The 17,124-nt window shown below is 41.3% G+C and overlaps 1 protein-coding gene across 1 annotated transcript; it reads right to left on the reverse strand.

The window, feature by feature from the left end:
• Positions 1-158: 158 nt before the first annotated feature.
• On the reverse strand, positions 159-15,763 carry sh3tc1 (SH3 domain and tetratricopeptide repeats 1). The gene is made up of 19 exons (XM_079295365.1): positions 15,646-15,763; positions 14,614-14,688; positions 12,542-12,672; positions 11,963-12,068; positions 11,404-11,544; positions 10,576-10,774; positions 10,403-10,483; positions 9,834-10,025; positions 9,609-9,739; positions 8,549-8,587; positions 7,111-8,466; positions 6,135-6,275; positions 5,498-5,719; positions 5,231-5,411; positions 4,411-4,561; positions 3,807-3,929; positions 3,140-3,290; positions 1,576-1,772; positions 159-647 (listed from the first exon to the last, which is right to left on the reverse strand). Exons 1-19 carry the CDS (start codon positions 15,740-15,742, stop codon positions 396-398), a joined length of 3,966 nt encoding a protein of 1,321 aa, XP_079151491.1. The 5' UTR covers positions 15,743-15,763; the 3' UTR covers positions 159-395.
• Positions 15,764-17,124: the final 1,361 nt, after the last annotated feature.

Here is a 17,124-nt window from a genome sequence, read left to right on the forward strand (position 1 = left end):
AAAAAGCAGAAATCATCAATGACACATCTGTCCAATCTTTAAAGACAGTAACTGTTTTCTGGTTTAGTATATTTATCTTTTCCCTGTGAATATTCAGAGGCCTGAGTTAACACAGTTTCACAATACAATAGATGAGTTGATTGGACATCTTGGGCACCCTGGTCCCTTAATTATCTCTTGAAAGTAAAATGTTAAAGATGGGTTTTCTGGGAACAGTTGAATCAGTTCTGTAGTCTTAATGCTTATGGCATAATAATTCACAAGGCTTCTCATGAAACACACATTTCTGTACCAAAATAAGATTCATCCAGCCATTCAAACATTCATCCAGCCATCTGCTGAAGTATATGTTTTCTTGTAAAACAAATACTTGACTTCCCAAAGTGTATGTCCTATTATCCGGTGGTCTTGTACTGTGGGGTGCTGCTGTACTGCTGATCCGGTGAGATATTTATTCTCCTCACGTTCAGCTCTGCAGCAAAGGCCCGAGCCTTCTGGTAAAAGAAGAGCGAGAGCTCCCGGTCTATAAGGAAGTTGTGGTAGATGGTGGCAAGGCGGGTGCACAGCTGAAGCTGAGACCTCTTGTTGCCCAGATCCATGGCTGCAGCCAGAGCCAGGTGGTAGTAGCCTGCAGCATCAAATGGGTCCTGTAGAGATGACAGCAAAATGTACTTCCCCTTAAAATCAGTCATTGTAGTTCATACAAAATACAGCCTGGTACAAAATGACAGTTTGATCTCTCTTGCTAATATCCCCGTTAATGGCAACTGTACTCCAAAGAAGTCTGTGCTCCAGTTTGTCGGTTAAAGAAAAGCTTGTATTGTTTGATAAATATGTCAGCACAAATTAGCATGTCTGCGCATACCATACCTGGCTTGTTAGCTGAGCTCTTTAAGACACGATAAGAAGTTGGTTAGTCATTTTATATTCGAGAGATTTATTGGCCGAAGGAAACTATTTATTTGTCATATCCCAAAATAAACAGAAAGTAACGTGTGATCTTTAGATAACAAGATAAAAGAATATACAACCACCTGTTTTCTGCTTCCTTAAGTGAACTCATGTCTGTACTCTAAAATATGTTATAACTCTGGACAAACCCAAGGTGACTATTGGGTATCTTGATATCTAGCTTTCAAGCGAACAAGACAATAGTCCCCTTTACTACAGCCCCACAGCAGCTCATCTCAGGAACTAAACTAGTAGTCCCCTTTGTGCATTCCCTGATCCTTGGCCATCAGAAAGCACAAACAGGTATTCTTGGGGACAAGGAACCATGGCTGGTGAATTATATTAAGACCATGTTTCCTCCAATGGAAACTAACTAGAACATCCAATAGAGCTCGAATCCAAGTAAAAATAACAAATGTCACATATTTGCAAGGATTCAAAATTAAATGTTAAGAAGCTCAAGAGCAACTATTTTCAACTGATATTCTAAGATATATAGATCTATTTTTTTTTTTTTAATGTTTCACATAACGAGGGCACTACCTCTGAACGTCAGTGTCTGTGCGTGTCACATTGTGCTGGTAGTAATTAACAGATCGACATATCTATCATTTAATCCCTTACCTTCAGGTCATAGAATATGATGTCCCCCAGCGTCTGGTACACCCTAACATAGTACAGTGTTTCCTCGTCAAACAGCAGAGGTGTTGGACAGAGGGTCAGGGTTTTCAGGTAATAGTGTTCAGCCAGTTCATACTGGTCCAGACAGTGGTACAGAGAGGCTAGACGATGGTAAGCCACACGCTCATTCAGATACTCACCTGTATGTACAACCACACACAAAGATAGACACAGTTATTCTGTCAAACTCGTCAGGATATCTGGAAGTTCAGTTATCAATTTGCCTGGTTTAGAGCAACACATACCAACAACTACTAGCCAGAATACCATGACATTTCATACTGATGTTTATGGTTGCGAGAGGAAGATTTCTAAAGGCCCAAATGCACAGAAAGCGTCTGAAGTGCACGTTTTGAAATACACGTATTGTTTTAAATGGCCAAACACGCACCAAAAGCTAGCTGGTTGTGGTTGGTTTATGAAACTAAATGTAATCTAATGGGCAGGAAATTTGCAAAGCATGGTCCCTAGAGGATGAACCAGTCATGAACTTTGCTTTTGCATAAGACATCTTATAATTTTTTTTATGAATTGCCATTCAATCTGTTGATCACATTCGGGGCCCCAAAGGACTGACCCTTTAGATTTTCTTTCTGCCCCACCAGCAGGATAAACTTGCCATTTTAAGTTCCACTGTTGGCAATTAGCTAAATCAGCAGTATGTTGTTTATTCCTGAAAACGTAACTGCTGGTGGATTTTATTGGAGATTTAGTGGACATTGGAATAGGTCCCCCCGACATGGAAACATAGGATTGACAAATAAAAACAAATTTCAGATTTTTATGAAACTTGGTTAAAGGGTGTAGCATTGGCAGAGGAAGAACTCATTAAATGTTCGAGCAGAACCAAGTCACATGGCAGATACATGCATTATTTTCTACTCACGGACACAACCTTAGCAGGGATCTGCGGTTGCCGAGTGTCCCTCGAGTTCATTCATACTTTTATGGGCGCGTTCACAAGCCAAAAGTCCATTCGGCTAGACCGTTACAGCGTGCAATTGATGCTTTTGGTTAATTTTCTATTTATTCTGGTTCGGTTTCACAATGCAAAATTTGAAGCAGACTAAATAAGAAAACTATTTGCTACTTTCTACGCAGGGAATCAGGGACTATAAAACACTGCAGTCAAAGTTGTTTCACTTTGACTCGTGACTGATCTACTTTGCACATGTATCCCTCTCCAGATTTATGTCCAATGACTTTATAAACCTCACCAACTTTGTGGACTTTATTTAGCATATTCTGTATGTTCTCTTTGACCCAGATGTCAAGCAAACATCGGACTTTTGCGGAAGTGAACCGCACCACAGTTCCATTAAAATCGACTAAATGTCGGCTTGTGAAAGCACCCAAAGTAGGTCTTTCTACAGATAATCAATGTAGTACTGATGGATGACAGGAATTGGACCATGTCTTCCTTTAAATAAAGCGTAAATACAACCTTAAAATAATATCCTGGACTAATGTAGAAAAATCGAAACTTTGTGTTGGAGGTTTTCCGTACCCAGAGTGATACTGATGTCCAGTGCAGTCTGAGCAAACTCCACAGCTTCCTCATAAAGCTTGAGACTGAGCATCAGTTCCGTCAACTTATTGCACAACCTCAGCCTGGAACGTACATTGCTGCTCTTCACTGCGATGGGCAGAGCACGGTCCTACATGGTGGATAAACAAAGATGCACAGAATATTTTAGCAGGCTTCTTATTTTCTTAGTTTTGACCATCATACCAAACAACAATAGGAATACTGTGATAGCACAAAAAGACCATAGAGTGTATGTAGGAAGTGTATGTAGGAAGTGGACGTAGTCACGATGACGTTGGTTTGTTGAATGCCATCTTGAAGCCTTGAGTTCGGCATTTTGTACATGGCCAACTTGGTTGTTGGTTGTCGCCATCTTGTTTCTTTGCAACCAGAAGTGACATGAGAGTAGCATCATCAGCATTTATCTTCCATTCAATTAGAATTCTTTTTGGAACCGAAAGAGTCGCCCCCTGCTCTAAAATATTGATAAATAGTCCACACCTACATCCAAACTAACTCGGATAAAGGATGCCGTATTATGGACACTGGAAGATGAGACTAGTAGTAGTGATTGTAAATTGTAAGGTAACGATAAAGTAACATGTTTAAATATTTGTATTGACTCAGTCTTTTATCCAGTCCATACCCTGTAGAAGGTGATAGCTTTGTCCCGGTCCTGGCTGCTGTTGAAGAAAATGTCTCCTGCAGCTTCCAGAAGCTTCAGGATGAACCCGGTGTCTCCTGTACTCAGAGCGACATCCTGAGCTACCTGACGATGAAATCAACAAAAACACATAGTTTTAGTTTATCCGTCAAAGACAGCACAACATTGAAAGTAACTGAGCAGCCACTTCAATAGGGCACCAAAAACATAACTTACAACCATGACAATCTCTGACGTCTTTAAGCGGTCGCTGAGACTAGAAAAGTGCTATATTAATTTAGGAAGCGTTCATCTACTCACGGACAAGAGGCTCTTGCTCATGACGTAAGCATTAATGGTGTCATCCTTGGCTGAGCTGTAACGTTAGCTAGCTTAGTGTGCTAGGTGAGCTAGCCTCATCGAGTATAGATGCACGCTTCCTTCTGCACGGTGATATGTTGAGTGTCGTTTGGTAGAAAGAAAATAGTTCCGAGATGAAACTGCTGACAACCAGGTTCACGATTGAGTTATACAAGTTTCGTAGATTGTGCGTCAACTGATAGACACGATCACAACAGTTACAATGCATACACAGCTGCTCTCAGACCTGAACGTAAAGGTCCACAAGTTCAGTCTGGTCCACCAGGCGGTAGATGTTTCCCGCTTGCAGCCAGCCGTACGCTTCCTTCTCCCTGTAGCCCAGGTCGATGAAAATACCCAGACTGGTCTTGGTGTAGTCGAGAGCTGCCCTGTATGCCCTGAAAATAGTCAGAGACTTAGATTAGTCCTGTAGGAGCCAATATGACTGTGTATTTAATTTTTTTTACATTTGTCGCCTATATCAAGTGTGACCACAGGTGGCAGTGCAGATTAGTGTGGCAGGTGAATTGTAAAATGGTAAACTCAAGTTTAAACTCGTCATTAACAACGTCAAACTAACAGCTGAGTTTCATTTTCATAATGGTTGCATTTTGAAAACACAAAGTCTACGAAAAAATAGTGGCTTAAATGCTTACACTTTTGTATACTTTGTATACTCACTTTGTCTACTCAAAACAACAGCATTGTATTTTGCTGTTTTATTGGAAAAACCCTCTTTGACAGGGGAAAATAAGAGCAGAAGTACAGTTTGTTTTGGATATATTCCAGCTACACGCACACAAACACGCACACACACACACACACACAACCCTATACTTCAATCTTTATGAGGAAACTCATTGACATAATGCATTGCATAGCCCTTTACCCGAACCTAATCCTAATCTGAACCTTAAAACCCTTTGAGGTAGTAAGGACTGACCAAAACGTCCTCTCTATAAAAAATGTCCTCACTCTGAGGGTCTCAAACGCACCCTGGTCCTCACAAAGATAGATGTACAGGTACACACACACATACACACACACACACACACACACACACACACCTTTCTGTGCCCAGAGTGAGATAGAGCTGACTGATGGCTACCAGTGCTTCTCCCTCCTGTCCTCTGTCTCCTGTGTGTCTCAGCAGCTGGACCTGGTGCTGGCTGTAGACGATACACTGGGCCTGGTCTGGACTCTCACACCCATACAGATGGCACAGGTGTCTGGTTGCAGTGAGCTGGCCTGGCAATGAGTAAAAGTCCAGTCCAGTTCATTGAGAGGAGCTCAAGTAATAAAAAAGACATGCAGTGTGTAACTTACATACTTACAGTCTAACAGGTTGGCATTGATGGCCAGCAGCAGAGCCCATTCGTAGCATCCTTTCCCAAAGTCCAGCTGGTGCTGCTTCACATAGTGCTGACCCAGCTCCAGCAGCACTGTGATGAAGTTCGCCTCGTGACCTTCTTCGTCCAGCTCAGAGAAGAGCTGCACGGCCTCAGTCAGGTGTCTCTGCGCCAGTCCTTTAGCGCCAGCCTTTAGACATAACAGCCCTTCACGAGGAGGAAGCAGAGTCATTTCAGAGGACTGAAGTTCATCGGAGGAATCACGAGTTAAGGAACACTACAGGTGAATAAGGTAAAAAAACAACAACTAATAGATACCACCATGAAACTTTCCCAGTTGATTACTTGCATTAAGACAATATTTTTTGGATTACAATTTTTCTAAAATGTTACCTTTAAATATGCAAATGAGGCATTACCTACAGTTCACTTTTTGGTGAATTTAGAAGAAATTTACAGACGCAAATAGACAAGGTATAAAATAAACACCAAACTGTGTGTTTTTGATGTTTTCTTTCCACTAGTTTTAAAGAAGACATGTTATGGAAGCAAAATTGACCAGTGCTTGAAAAACAACGTTTTGCCGGTAGTGTCTCCTTTGAAGAAGCATTTACTTTCTTACCCAGGTTAGCCTGAGCTTCAGCCCAGTTTGGTATGTCCTCATACTCTTGGCAGATGTCCACAGCAGCCTGGTAGCTCTCTGCTGCCCTCCGGAGGTCACCCATGCACCGAAATGCCACGCCACGCATGTTGAGGACCACACCTTTGTGTTAAATCAAACACATTTACTTTAAGCGTTCTGAAATAGCCTGCTTTTAAATCAGTTGTTGCCTGCCGATCGACACTGATTATTGTATTGTATTATTATTGTATTTCAATCAATCATATGTTTACAGCTTTAAAAAAGTTGGCCAATTTCTTCCGTTCAAACATAGTCCATAACCATAGTCAAACATATTAGAGTCAAAATAATATAATACCAGAGGCACCAGTCATAATATGTTGAGCGTTGAATTAGGAAGTAGTTCAATTAACATTAATAACAGGCAGTTAGGTAACTAATTTTATGTTTGAATTATTTACTTTCAAATTAGTAGTTTAATTTCTTAAAACAGATAAGTCCTGTGGTTGTCTCGTGCACTCTTATTTCCACGAAGGAAATCTTTTCCAGGGACCTTTTCTCGGACTGGCTTAGTTTGCTATCTCATCAGTGAACATGAAAAACCAAACATATGTATTTCAGTCTGTCAAATACAGTTACGTTCTAAATGAATAACAATAAAACAGCCGCACTGCAGTTCGGAGACAGCCGAAAGTTTTCAGTGCCCTTTTCCAACTCTGCATGTCTCTTTTAACGCTCAACAGTAAATACAAAAAATGCACATGACGTTTTAAAAATGACGCACCAAACAACATTTGTTGCCTAACTGTCAGATTCCTAGATTATTGTCAGTAACGGAAATACAAATAGGAAGGCCCAAATTAAACTTGTCGAATATCTGACTTTAGTTCCTGTGGCTCATGATTAGTTCTTGGAAACATTTGCTTTTAAAACACTGTAGCTGTTGTTTTCTTTGAACACAATCAAGCCCACCGACCTTCCTGAGGAGTAGTGCAGTGTTCTGGCATGGAGGCGAGGACTGAGTCCAGGATATCCAAAGCAACATCCGGCTGCTTGTTGTCAATGTGAAGCCATGCCAGCCAGATGAGGGTACCGTTTCTCTCTGGGACTGAGATGGGGGGTCTCTGCGAGGGTGGATTGCTGTCGATGAGAGTATGCATGTGGCCGATAGCGTGTCCAACCATTCTGTGCTTGCAAAAGAGTTGACAGAGACAAACAGTGAGCTGGTGGCTCAAAACATGGTGCTGATCAGTTGTTCCTCCTTGAGCTTTGTTAGAAGAGAGGGCTTGGTGTAAATAGGGAGCCACTTGAGGTGGGATAGTGGCTTCCTGTTCTGCGATCCCATTCAGTCTGTTGACATTGTCCAAAAATAGAACCATGCTGCTAAGGCAGTCGGTCAGTGTGGCAGAGGGCTGCTGAGAAGCTCTCCTGACTGAACTGACACTGAGGTGGGGAAGTTGGAGTTCGGTGTAGAGCCTTCCCAGGGCGAGGTATTCATGACTGGGAGAGAGGCCCCATGTTCTCTGAGCTTCAGCGCAAAGAACAAGCAGTCTCTCAAGGTAAGGAACAACTCGTACCCCTTCAGCACGAGTCCAGTGGTGCTTCGCCAATAGATGACAAGCCCGGGCCTCTGCCATCTCGTTGTGAGACAGAACAGCTTTCTTGAGGATGTATTTAAGAGCAGAGTTGTCCTCTAAGCATTCCAGACAGTCTGGGATGCCCAATAGCAAGGCAACAAGTCGCTCTGTCAGAGCAAAGAAACTTTCTGTATTTTTCTGCAAAAGGTATATGGTGACCAGGTTGGAGTAGATGCTGGCCAACAGCCTGAGGTCCACGAAGCCTTCTCGTGGCACGCTGAGGGCTTCTTCAAAGTAGACCCGGGCCTGGCTGAACTTTGACCTTCCAGCACAGAGCTTACCCAGCAGAAAGCACAAACGAGATTGTGACCAAAAGAGTCGCTTCTTCCTGGCTGTTTCCCTGGCAACACCCAGGAAGGCAATCAGCTCGTCCTCGTCCGAGTGACCGGTGAATGCGGAGGAGGCCAGGAGTTCAGAACTCAATCCATACAGGGTGCCAAACTCGATTTTGTAGTCTTGTCCCTCCAAGAAGGAGAAAAGCACAGTGAAGATTTCATTGTTGTTTTCTCCTTCTACAACCGGGTGAACAGTGAAACAGGGAGAACCTTTTGCTTCTGAAGCCGGGACAGAGTCCTCTAGAGTCCCATTCACGGTCCGTATGGAAGGTGGCAATGTGTCTTTTCCTTGATCAAGAAACCTCTGGATATTTCTCTTCAAGTCAGTCTGCTGAGGATCAACTTTGCTTGAAGAGCTGACTGTAAAAGAATAATCGGAGGAAAGAAATTATGAAATATATAACACAGTTATTTGATATTTACCATAGGTGCCAATACTTACGTGATGTTTTTTTCTCAGAGTCTTGGTAACTGATCATATCTGAGATTGAACAACACAAAGTGCAAGACAGTGAATGAGAAAACACCCTAACATCTCAACAATTGGTAATTAAAGCAAGACAATGTCAATCTGAACGCTGTGCAAGTCCTTCATACTGTAAGCTTTAGATGCATGGTATTAATTCAAGCTACTTTTCTCCAGTTAGACTGCAGCATTAAGTGTTCTAGTTATGAGTTTAGAATAGTAGGTCGGGATGGATGGTTGGATCAACAAAGCTAAGACAGGAAACCCCTATTTGTGTTGTGATTGTTATGGAAATCTGTACATACATTCATGGAGCTCAGTGGAGGAATTCCACTAACTTTGGTGATCCTCTGAGTTTTCCTCTAGTTGCACGAAAAGATTGAAATTTTAGTTTTTTTGTGATTGGACTGGTTGTATTGAAATTTCATAAAGATGTCCATGATGCCATACAATGATGAATCATAATTTGGTTATATCTTGACTATTCATTTAGCACCATCGACAGGTCAAAGTTTTCACTTATTCACGTGACTATCTCAACCACTTCCGGATGGATTGCCATGAAATTTGGCGCACACGTTTATGTCCCCCACAGGATGGATTGTAATAACTGTGGTGACCCTCTGACTTATCATCTAGCGCCATCATCTGGTCAAATTTCAGTTTGTCAAATACTGTTTTATGACCAAATACCTGCAAAACTAGTGACATTCCCATCAGCCTCAGCTGAGTTTAGTGCTAATTAGCAAAGCTAGCGTGCTAACAAGCTAAACTAAAATGGTGACCATGATGAATCTAATACTCGTCACATCACAGGACATTGTCCTTGTTAGCATGTTAGCATGTTGACATTAACATCTAGCTCAAGGCACCACTGTCTCTAAGTCAAGCCTAACAGAGCAGCAACAGAATATTTAGTTTTTATAACAAATGAAAACATATTTTGTGATTTAGTTTGGATAACTTGTTGGAATGTTTTGACATATGACACAAATATGTATAAATCAGTGTGACCTATGAGTCCTTTCTGTCTCACCAAGTTTGTAGTTATGACCAATATCATTTTGAGAGTTCTTCTTCAATAAGGCATTTGTTTCCTCTATGACTTTGTCCTCTTGCAGACTGAAGAATGTCCCTTCCTCCCCGTCCAAAAAAATATCTTCTGAGCTGGAAGGGTGACAAGAGTAGAATAAGATCCAGTAATTACATATACTCTATTGTAAAGCAATTTTACACACAGTAATATTGGTGATACACTCACTCATAAATGTCAGCGGACGGTTTCACCAGGCTTGTCTTGACCAGACCCACTTCTCCTGTCGCCTCCTTCCTCCCTGTGAACCAATCAAAACAAGATACCAGAAGTCCCACGATGATGATGCGATCACCGGGGGCCACGCTGAGCTCATCTGGGCCCTCAGCGTCATACTCCACTGTGACCAGACAGGTTCCTCTGGCTGAACACAGGAAAAGGATAATATGAGACAAGATGTCCCACAACTTTCAGTGAACACTGACCACAAAATATCACTGGGGACTTAAAGGGGTGTTGTTTACAATAATACAAGTGGTTGAGATGTCAGCTGGGTTGTAATTACTGAACCTCTCAGTTGAACAATAAGATGTAGTGTACATGCTGAAAATGTTAAAGTTGTGGCCGTCTAAAAGAAAATACTGAACACAGTTGAAGTGGCAGTAGTGATGAAATAATTTGAATATTTTCTTTATTAGTGAGTTTCAATAAAAAAATTAGCCTTCAACATTTTCTCTTATTTGTATGTTTCTGAAATTCTTTCTGGGTGAAACGATCCTCTATAGATTTTACTGCACTTACCAAACTGCAGAGGGAATCCACAGGAGGGTTTTCCATCACCAACTAAAATGCTCTCTGCACAGGATTTGAGAAACCATCTGTGGACAGATGGGATCATGTGAGCACCTCATATCTTCTACCGTAGGGTCTCGGATCAGAGACACCAGACCTGTGTGTGGATGGGACTTACTGATGAAAAGGGACAACCGGCTCTAGACCAGGTTTGGGTGCAGTGCCTCGGGCTCCATCGGCCAGGCAGAGGACGGTCCACCCTGAGCCCAGGAAGGGAGGCTCAAACTGGGCTATGTCTCCCTGTTCCAGGTACAGGTCACCTCCAGAGGTGGAGCTGTCAAACATCTGGTTGGTAGTACAACTAGCAAACAATGAACCTGAGGACACAGAGAGAGAAATGTCAGTATGTCAAGTATTCTAAAATGTAGAGTTTTTCAGTTATTTACTAGATAATTTTCAGGTAATCATCGGCAGAGGTGGGTTGTAACAAGTTCAATTTACTCTGTTACATGTATTTAAGTAACCTTTAGAGTACATTTCTACTACTCTACTGCGTTCTGTCGTAATGTAATGTTGCAACCACTGATGGTCTTCCTCAGGTCAAAGTGAAGAAGTGAAAACATCTGTATTTAATCGGTAATTCATATTGAAACATCACAGCCTGAATCAGGCATCTGATACCAGACAGTCCCAGAAAGCTCAGAGATGTCCACTTCTCTAATCGAATTGTATTTATGTGACTGGAGAGACCTGGATGCAGAGTTTAAGGACACTTTAACATGTTGACACTCTTTACTTTTTGACGTCACAGAAACAAACTTACATATTTTAACCCAAATCCCGATCTTTCCCCAAAGCTAACCGAGCAGTTGTTGCCTAAACCTAGGCATATGTTTGTTGTTGATTCAGCAGTGGTCTTAAGTTGGGGTGGGACTTCCATCAGCTACTCTTGTAACTAGAGACAAGGAGGTACAGCAGAAAATATAGCTGTCCACGTCCTCCATACCTTCCTGCATGAGAATGCCTTTGTAGATCAGGTTGAGAGTGTCCTCCTGAATGGAAACCTGGATTGCGATGTCCTCCTCCAAAGAGCTGAGCCAAAACTTCTGGTCCCACAACAGATTCTCCATGCACTGACCCAGGAAACCTGGAGGAGAGGAGATGTGAGTGAATCCACTCCGATTCTGAACTGTAACCACTGGCATCATCTTTACAGCAGCAGCACTAGCAGCAGCAGCAGCAGCCCTATCCAGTGCGCCATAGCTCACAAAGTACATTCCTGCATTCCTTCCTGCAGAAGTTAACTACAATGCCCAAGAAAAAAACTGTCAAAGCTATTTAAATATACCATAATATCACTAAATGTGCACTCAGTAGAGTGCAGATCTCATGTCACCACACAGCATATGGCCGGCCACTCAAAACAGTATGCAGTTTGCTGCAGCACAATGTGAGATACACACAGACACTCAGGTGCACACTCACTCACAGACTGGTCGCATCATCCTCCTGGCAGAAATAATAAAACACTGTTAGTGACAACGACTACTGTGATCCAAACCTACCTATTGTGTAATATGTGGTGAACTTCCATATTTCCTCAAATGTTTTGAATGTCACAAAAATAACTTTGTCTTCACTGTTGATGGAGATGAGATGAGTCGACAGCTCCTACCAACAGAGAAAAGAAAAGAGTTTCATAAGCTATACTTCTAAAAAGGACGTTTCAAGCTTTCATTTTTATGACATCTTTGTATTATTTGTATTTCCAGAAAATAACACATGGAAGTTGTGTGTTCAGCCACATTAAAGAAAACAATATGTGGATTATGCAGCAGTGGTTTTTCTGGACATTAAGATATTTTCAATTTTTTTCCTGATGGAAATAAATGATGAACACAAACTTCATTCTCATTAAAGAGCCTGTAACTAAGCATCCTTTTAACCTTCACATAACTACGTTAACACAACTTTAAGCTGCTTGAATTCTGGCTACTAGAACAGACAGCTTTTACAACCTGATTCATTCATAACTCATGGAGGAAGTGAACTTTGCTTAAAGCTAGGAGCTGAATTTAGGCCTGGTAGCCAGGTGTGTGTGTGTGTGTGTGTGTCTGTTTGTGTGTGTGTGTCATGAGCTGTACCTCGAACAGAGCGTTGACCTCGGTGCCGTCAGTTTGCAGAATGCGCAGTTTCCCTCTCAGCATTTCCTGCAACTCCTCGTCTGCAGGAAGACGCTCCGGACCCCCGACCACATCGAGCAGCAGCGGCAGGGCTGACCACACGGAACACCATCAGCATGTGAAATGTACCACGTTTGTCCTCTGGTCAGTTTCAATTGTATGACAAGTCACATCACATCGTGTGTAAAGGTGTCTATGTGAAAACAACGGTAACTTTGGAGGATTTGGGGCGTTATAACGATGTCAGAGACTGTATCATAACTCTCTTTACTTCCACTTCATTTAAACACACAACATGGCATTGTCTGCTGTTAGGGGTCTCCCAATCAAAACAAAACGTTTGGTGATGTGGTGAAGTACAGCGTGGGATCATGGGAGTTGTTGTCTTTGGTGCAGTCAGCTTCTCCCGGTTAGGATTCCTTAGGATTCAGTAGATTACTTTACCACAGAGGTCTGCTCCTCAGAACAAACGGACCCGCTGATTAAAACCAGTAAAAACACTGAATAAAGCAGCTTCACGTTCAAAGATATGTGTTGCTCAAATGCTGCACGAGCCGAACATTTGCTCAGCTTGTTTCTCCAATCGATCAAAACGTGCAACGTCTAAAATCCTTACTCTGCTTAAAACATGAAGTTAAAAACCACCACGATCTAAAAGGTGAATGGTAAAAATGCAGCTGAAAACCAATTAAAAAGTCAACTTATGATCAGCTTCTCACATGACTAAAGGGGATATGTGTGACCGAATGAACCGCACCGTTACCTTCATTCAAATGACAGATTTCTCGAGTTTGAAAATTGTTGGAATCATTTGGGACAATGTAAGCGCACAACTCAACAAAATATATAAGGTCGAGTCTTTTTCAGACATTTGAATGTGTTACACATTAAACCTTTGACTCACAGGAGCCGAGAATATCGATTGATTTCTTTACAGGGTCGATGCAGCAGCCTCTACTCCATGAGTAGAGTCATTTACTGTGTTCCTAACATCACAGGCCGTTAGAGGAAACCACCTCTCTTTGTTAATGTTTGCTGAAATAAAGAAGGAGCGCAGCACTTTCTGCTGCTGTGGTGAAAACTCTTAACTAGTGTTGGAAGAAAAGAAGGTTCTGGTATTTGTAGAACTGAGTTTTTACTTGCAGAAGGGTCTGACACCAGGTGGTCCTTTACCCCTAAGATACGGTCGAGATTGAGGACAGAAAGTAGGACATCATTTTATAAAAGAGCAAAAAATGCATCACACTGACAATTAACATCATTATGTGCTGACTTTGATGCTGGGACGGGTGTTGGGCTTTGACACTGAGCTCCTTCTGATCATCGAGTAATCAGTCTGACCGACTCACAGATTAATAAGTGACTTCAGAGGAACTCACAGGTTCAAGGTATAAAACATCTCCCACATGACTTTCCACTGAGGTCAGGTCATGTGACGGTGCAACTAAAAGCAATATTTTATGAGGCATTTCTTTACTCTTATTATCTCCTCTCCAAAATAACAGGAAGGGGCAGCTAGCAGGACTTCAGTGGTATATATTATACATTTTATATTTAGTAATAACATTTTTGTCACTGAGAGGCTCAGCTTGTTATAATTGTCTGACAACATTATGGAACGAACCCTACGGAGAAACAAAACCTTTTAATTTACATTTTTAATTTACATTTTCGTTTAGCATGTTAGCATGCTCACATTTGCTAATCCTCACACTACAGCTGAGGCTGAGGAACGCTATTAGTTTTGAAGGTTTCGAGCTGATGGCCAAATGAAAATATGAGTTGACCAAAGTCATTGGGGTTTATTTCTCAGCACCATGGGTATATGTACCAAATTGTACGTCAATGCCGAATGGTTACAGCCCCAACCACATAACCGCAACGTCGCCGGTCCGATTCCATCTACAGATCCTTTGTTGCATGTCTTACCCCTCTCACCCCACGTTCCCAGCTGCCTTTACACTTCCATCCGTCCAATAAAGGCCAAAAATAGACATTATTTTATACTCATCTCAAGCAGAAGAACAAGTTACCTGTTGGGACGTTTTCCTCACACGTTGACACAGTTCTCCTCAGACTTGAAGAATCTTTGGCGAAACCACCACGCACTGTTAAAAACATGAAGAAGCTGACTTTCATTTGAAGCACGATTACAGATCAGACTTTGGGAGATCTCATAACAGTTAGGTGAGATCTTGCACATCTTTTTTTTTCAACCTCCAACTTTTCCCCCTCCATGTCTCCTCCGGGTCTTCATAAATTATCTCATTGATAATGATGTCATTTAGATATTCTAATGGGGTTTGAATTGGTTTGTTTTCACATTCATCTGCTGACGGAGAAACTCAAATCTCAGGAACATGTGGACGCAGCACCAGGATTGGTTCAATTCTATTTATTTAGCCCAAAATCATGAATTACAAATTTGCCTCAGAGGGCTTTGTAATGTGTACACATGCAACATCCTCTGTCCCGGGACCCTCACATTGGAAGAACATATGGAACATCACAACTGGTTTGGAGCCAACTGGTCCAGTATGCAGCTGTGGAACCTTGAAGCCTCTAATGACACACTATATCCAGCAACACCTTTTTCAATGAGGGGGCATTGGAGGGGATGACATCTTTAGATTTTTAGAACAGGGTCATTTAAACGTATTATACTTTTATACTGTATGAATATATTTGTCTTAAAGAATGTCTAGAGGGGATCTTTAAGATATTATAATAATAAAAAAAAAGTAATTAGCGTGGACATTCAGTGTCAGCTTTCATGCTAATTTGGTGCATTTGTTACCGTAAAAGCTCCTGAAGCAGAGGACATACAGTCCATCAGTCTATACGACCCTTTTCAAACAAAACAAGATTATACAGATACTTTTTTATAGAATGATATATTTTGTAGTAATAATACGTTATTATATTATTTAAAAAATACTTTCATACAAATATTCGGCCATGGCTTCATAACGACTTTTATAATTTGATTTATTGCGAGAATGATATCATATCGCTGTGGCTCTGTTCCTGTTGTAGAAGTATTATCATATTCGTAGCCTCCATACCTCTTCTGCTGTGTCGGTTGGATCTCTCCGCTCCCTGCCGGTGCTGCTGGCCGTCTGTAGAGATCTTTCTCCGGTACCCGCCGTCTCGGTCCGACATGTCCAAAACAACCGTGGAGTCTCCCCCGATTCCCGGTGACCAGTCAACACCTCACCATCACATGCTCACTGCGCGGTGCGGCCAGCAGAAGTCCGCTCCAAGTACGAGACAGGAGCGTCAAGCTGCCCACAGCAACTGTCCTGCAGTTTCTTTTCAAAGTAAAAGTCTCTTTGATTACAAAGAAAACGACCTCGACTGAGCTATAAGCCAGTGGTTTGAGTCCGAGGTTTCTAAAAAAACAAATTGCATGAGATCAAAATTGAAACACCAGTCTTTGGTGAAGGATTTTATAAAATAAAAGTTAATAAAAGTTAAAAAAAAATAGTTATCATATATTCTCTATATTTACACAACTAGCCAATGGAAACACAAATAAATGAAATAATAGCCACCTCTTCAAAACACTGTGAACCTGCAGATTCAGTTTATTAAATAATAAAATGTGACCAATAATTATGATATTTTATCACATTTTTGTTATTTTCTATGTAGTTATAATATTATTAATTCAGTCTAACACAGTTATTCTATCTGTATTCATGAAATTGCTGTATTTTATTAATTCACACTGTTGACTATCTATTGGGGTTTTGCATTGGTGGAAGTTGATATTTTGCCTTTTTTTATTCACCTAATTAGCTGTTCATTTATTGACTTATTTGTATCTTTATGTATTTGTTATTTTATTGATCAGTATGTATTTACTCGGTTTATGAAGTTGGCTATGAACTTAAGTTGCACACAGATTTTTGGCAGCAGCAGTTGTGTGTGTGCCGGAGGAGGAAGTTGCATTCACTGAATTTCCTGTAATACTCCGGTTAACTTGACTGAAAGTCTTTACTGTGATATCTAAAGCACTACGGGCCTCAACACTTAGAAATACAATCTGTTTGTGGTTTTTCTTCTGTTGCTGTGTTTATAATTCATATTCATGATGCAGGTTGTATATCTGCACAATCCATTCAAATAACAATATCCATTCTATACTTTAGCTATATCCAAGTATGAAACAGTTCCTAAAATCCCTCATCCAAATCCAAGTGTGCAGCTTTCAAGTTAATAATCACTCACTGAACAAATAAAGCTCAAGCTCTAACTGGGACTGTGGGGGACACAGGGCTACTTTTTATTCATGCTCATACATAAAGACCAGCTAGAATCATTTCCTACACATAACCTTGTATTTTCTTACTCGTTCTATCCTAAAAGTTCCCCCCAAAGTTGACCTCTTTGTGTGTGTGTGTGTGTGTGTGTGTGTTTAATTCAGAGTGTGTGTGTGTGTGTGTGTGTTTTTCCCTTAAACATCCCAGGAACAGACTCAGCATTTCCTTTCCTCCAGTCAGTTCCTCTGTCAGCTCAGCAATGCAGCCGAGCAGCAGCGG

The sequence above is a fragment of the Melanostigma gelatinosum genome (assembly GCF_949748355.1).
Source record: "Melanostigma gelatinosum genome assembly, chromosome: 23".
In the NCBI taxonomy this organism is placed as follows: domain Eukaryota; kingdom Metazoa; phylum Chordata; class Actinopteri; order Perciformes; family Zoarcidae; genus Melanostigma; species Melanostigma gelatinosum.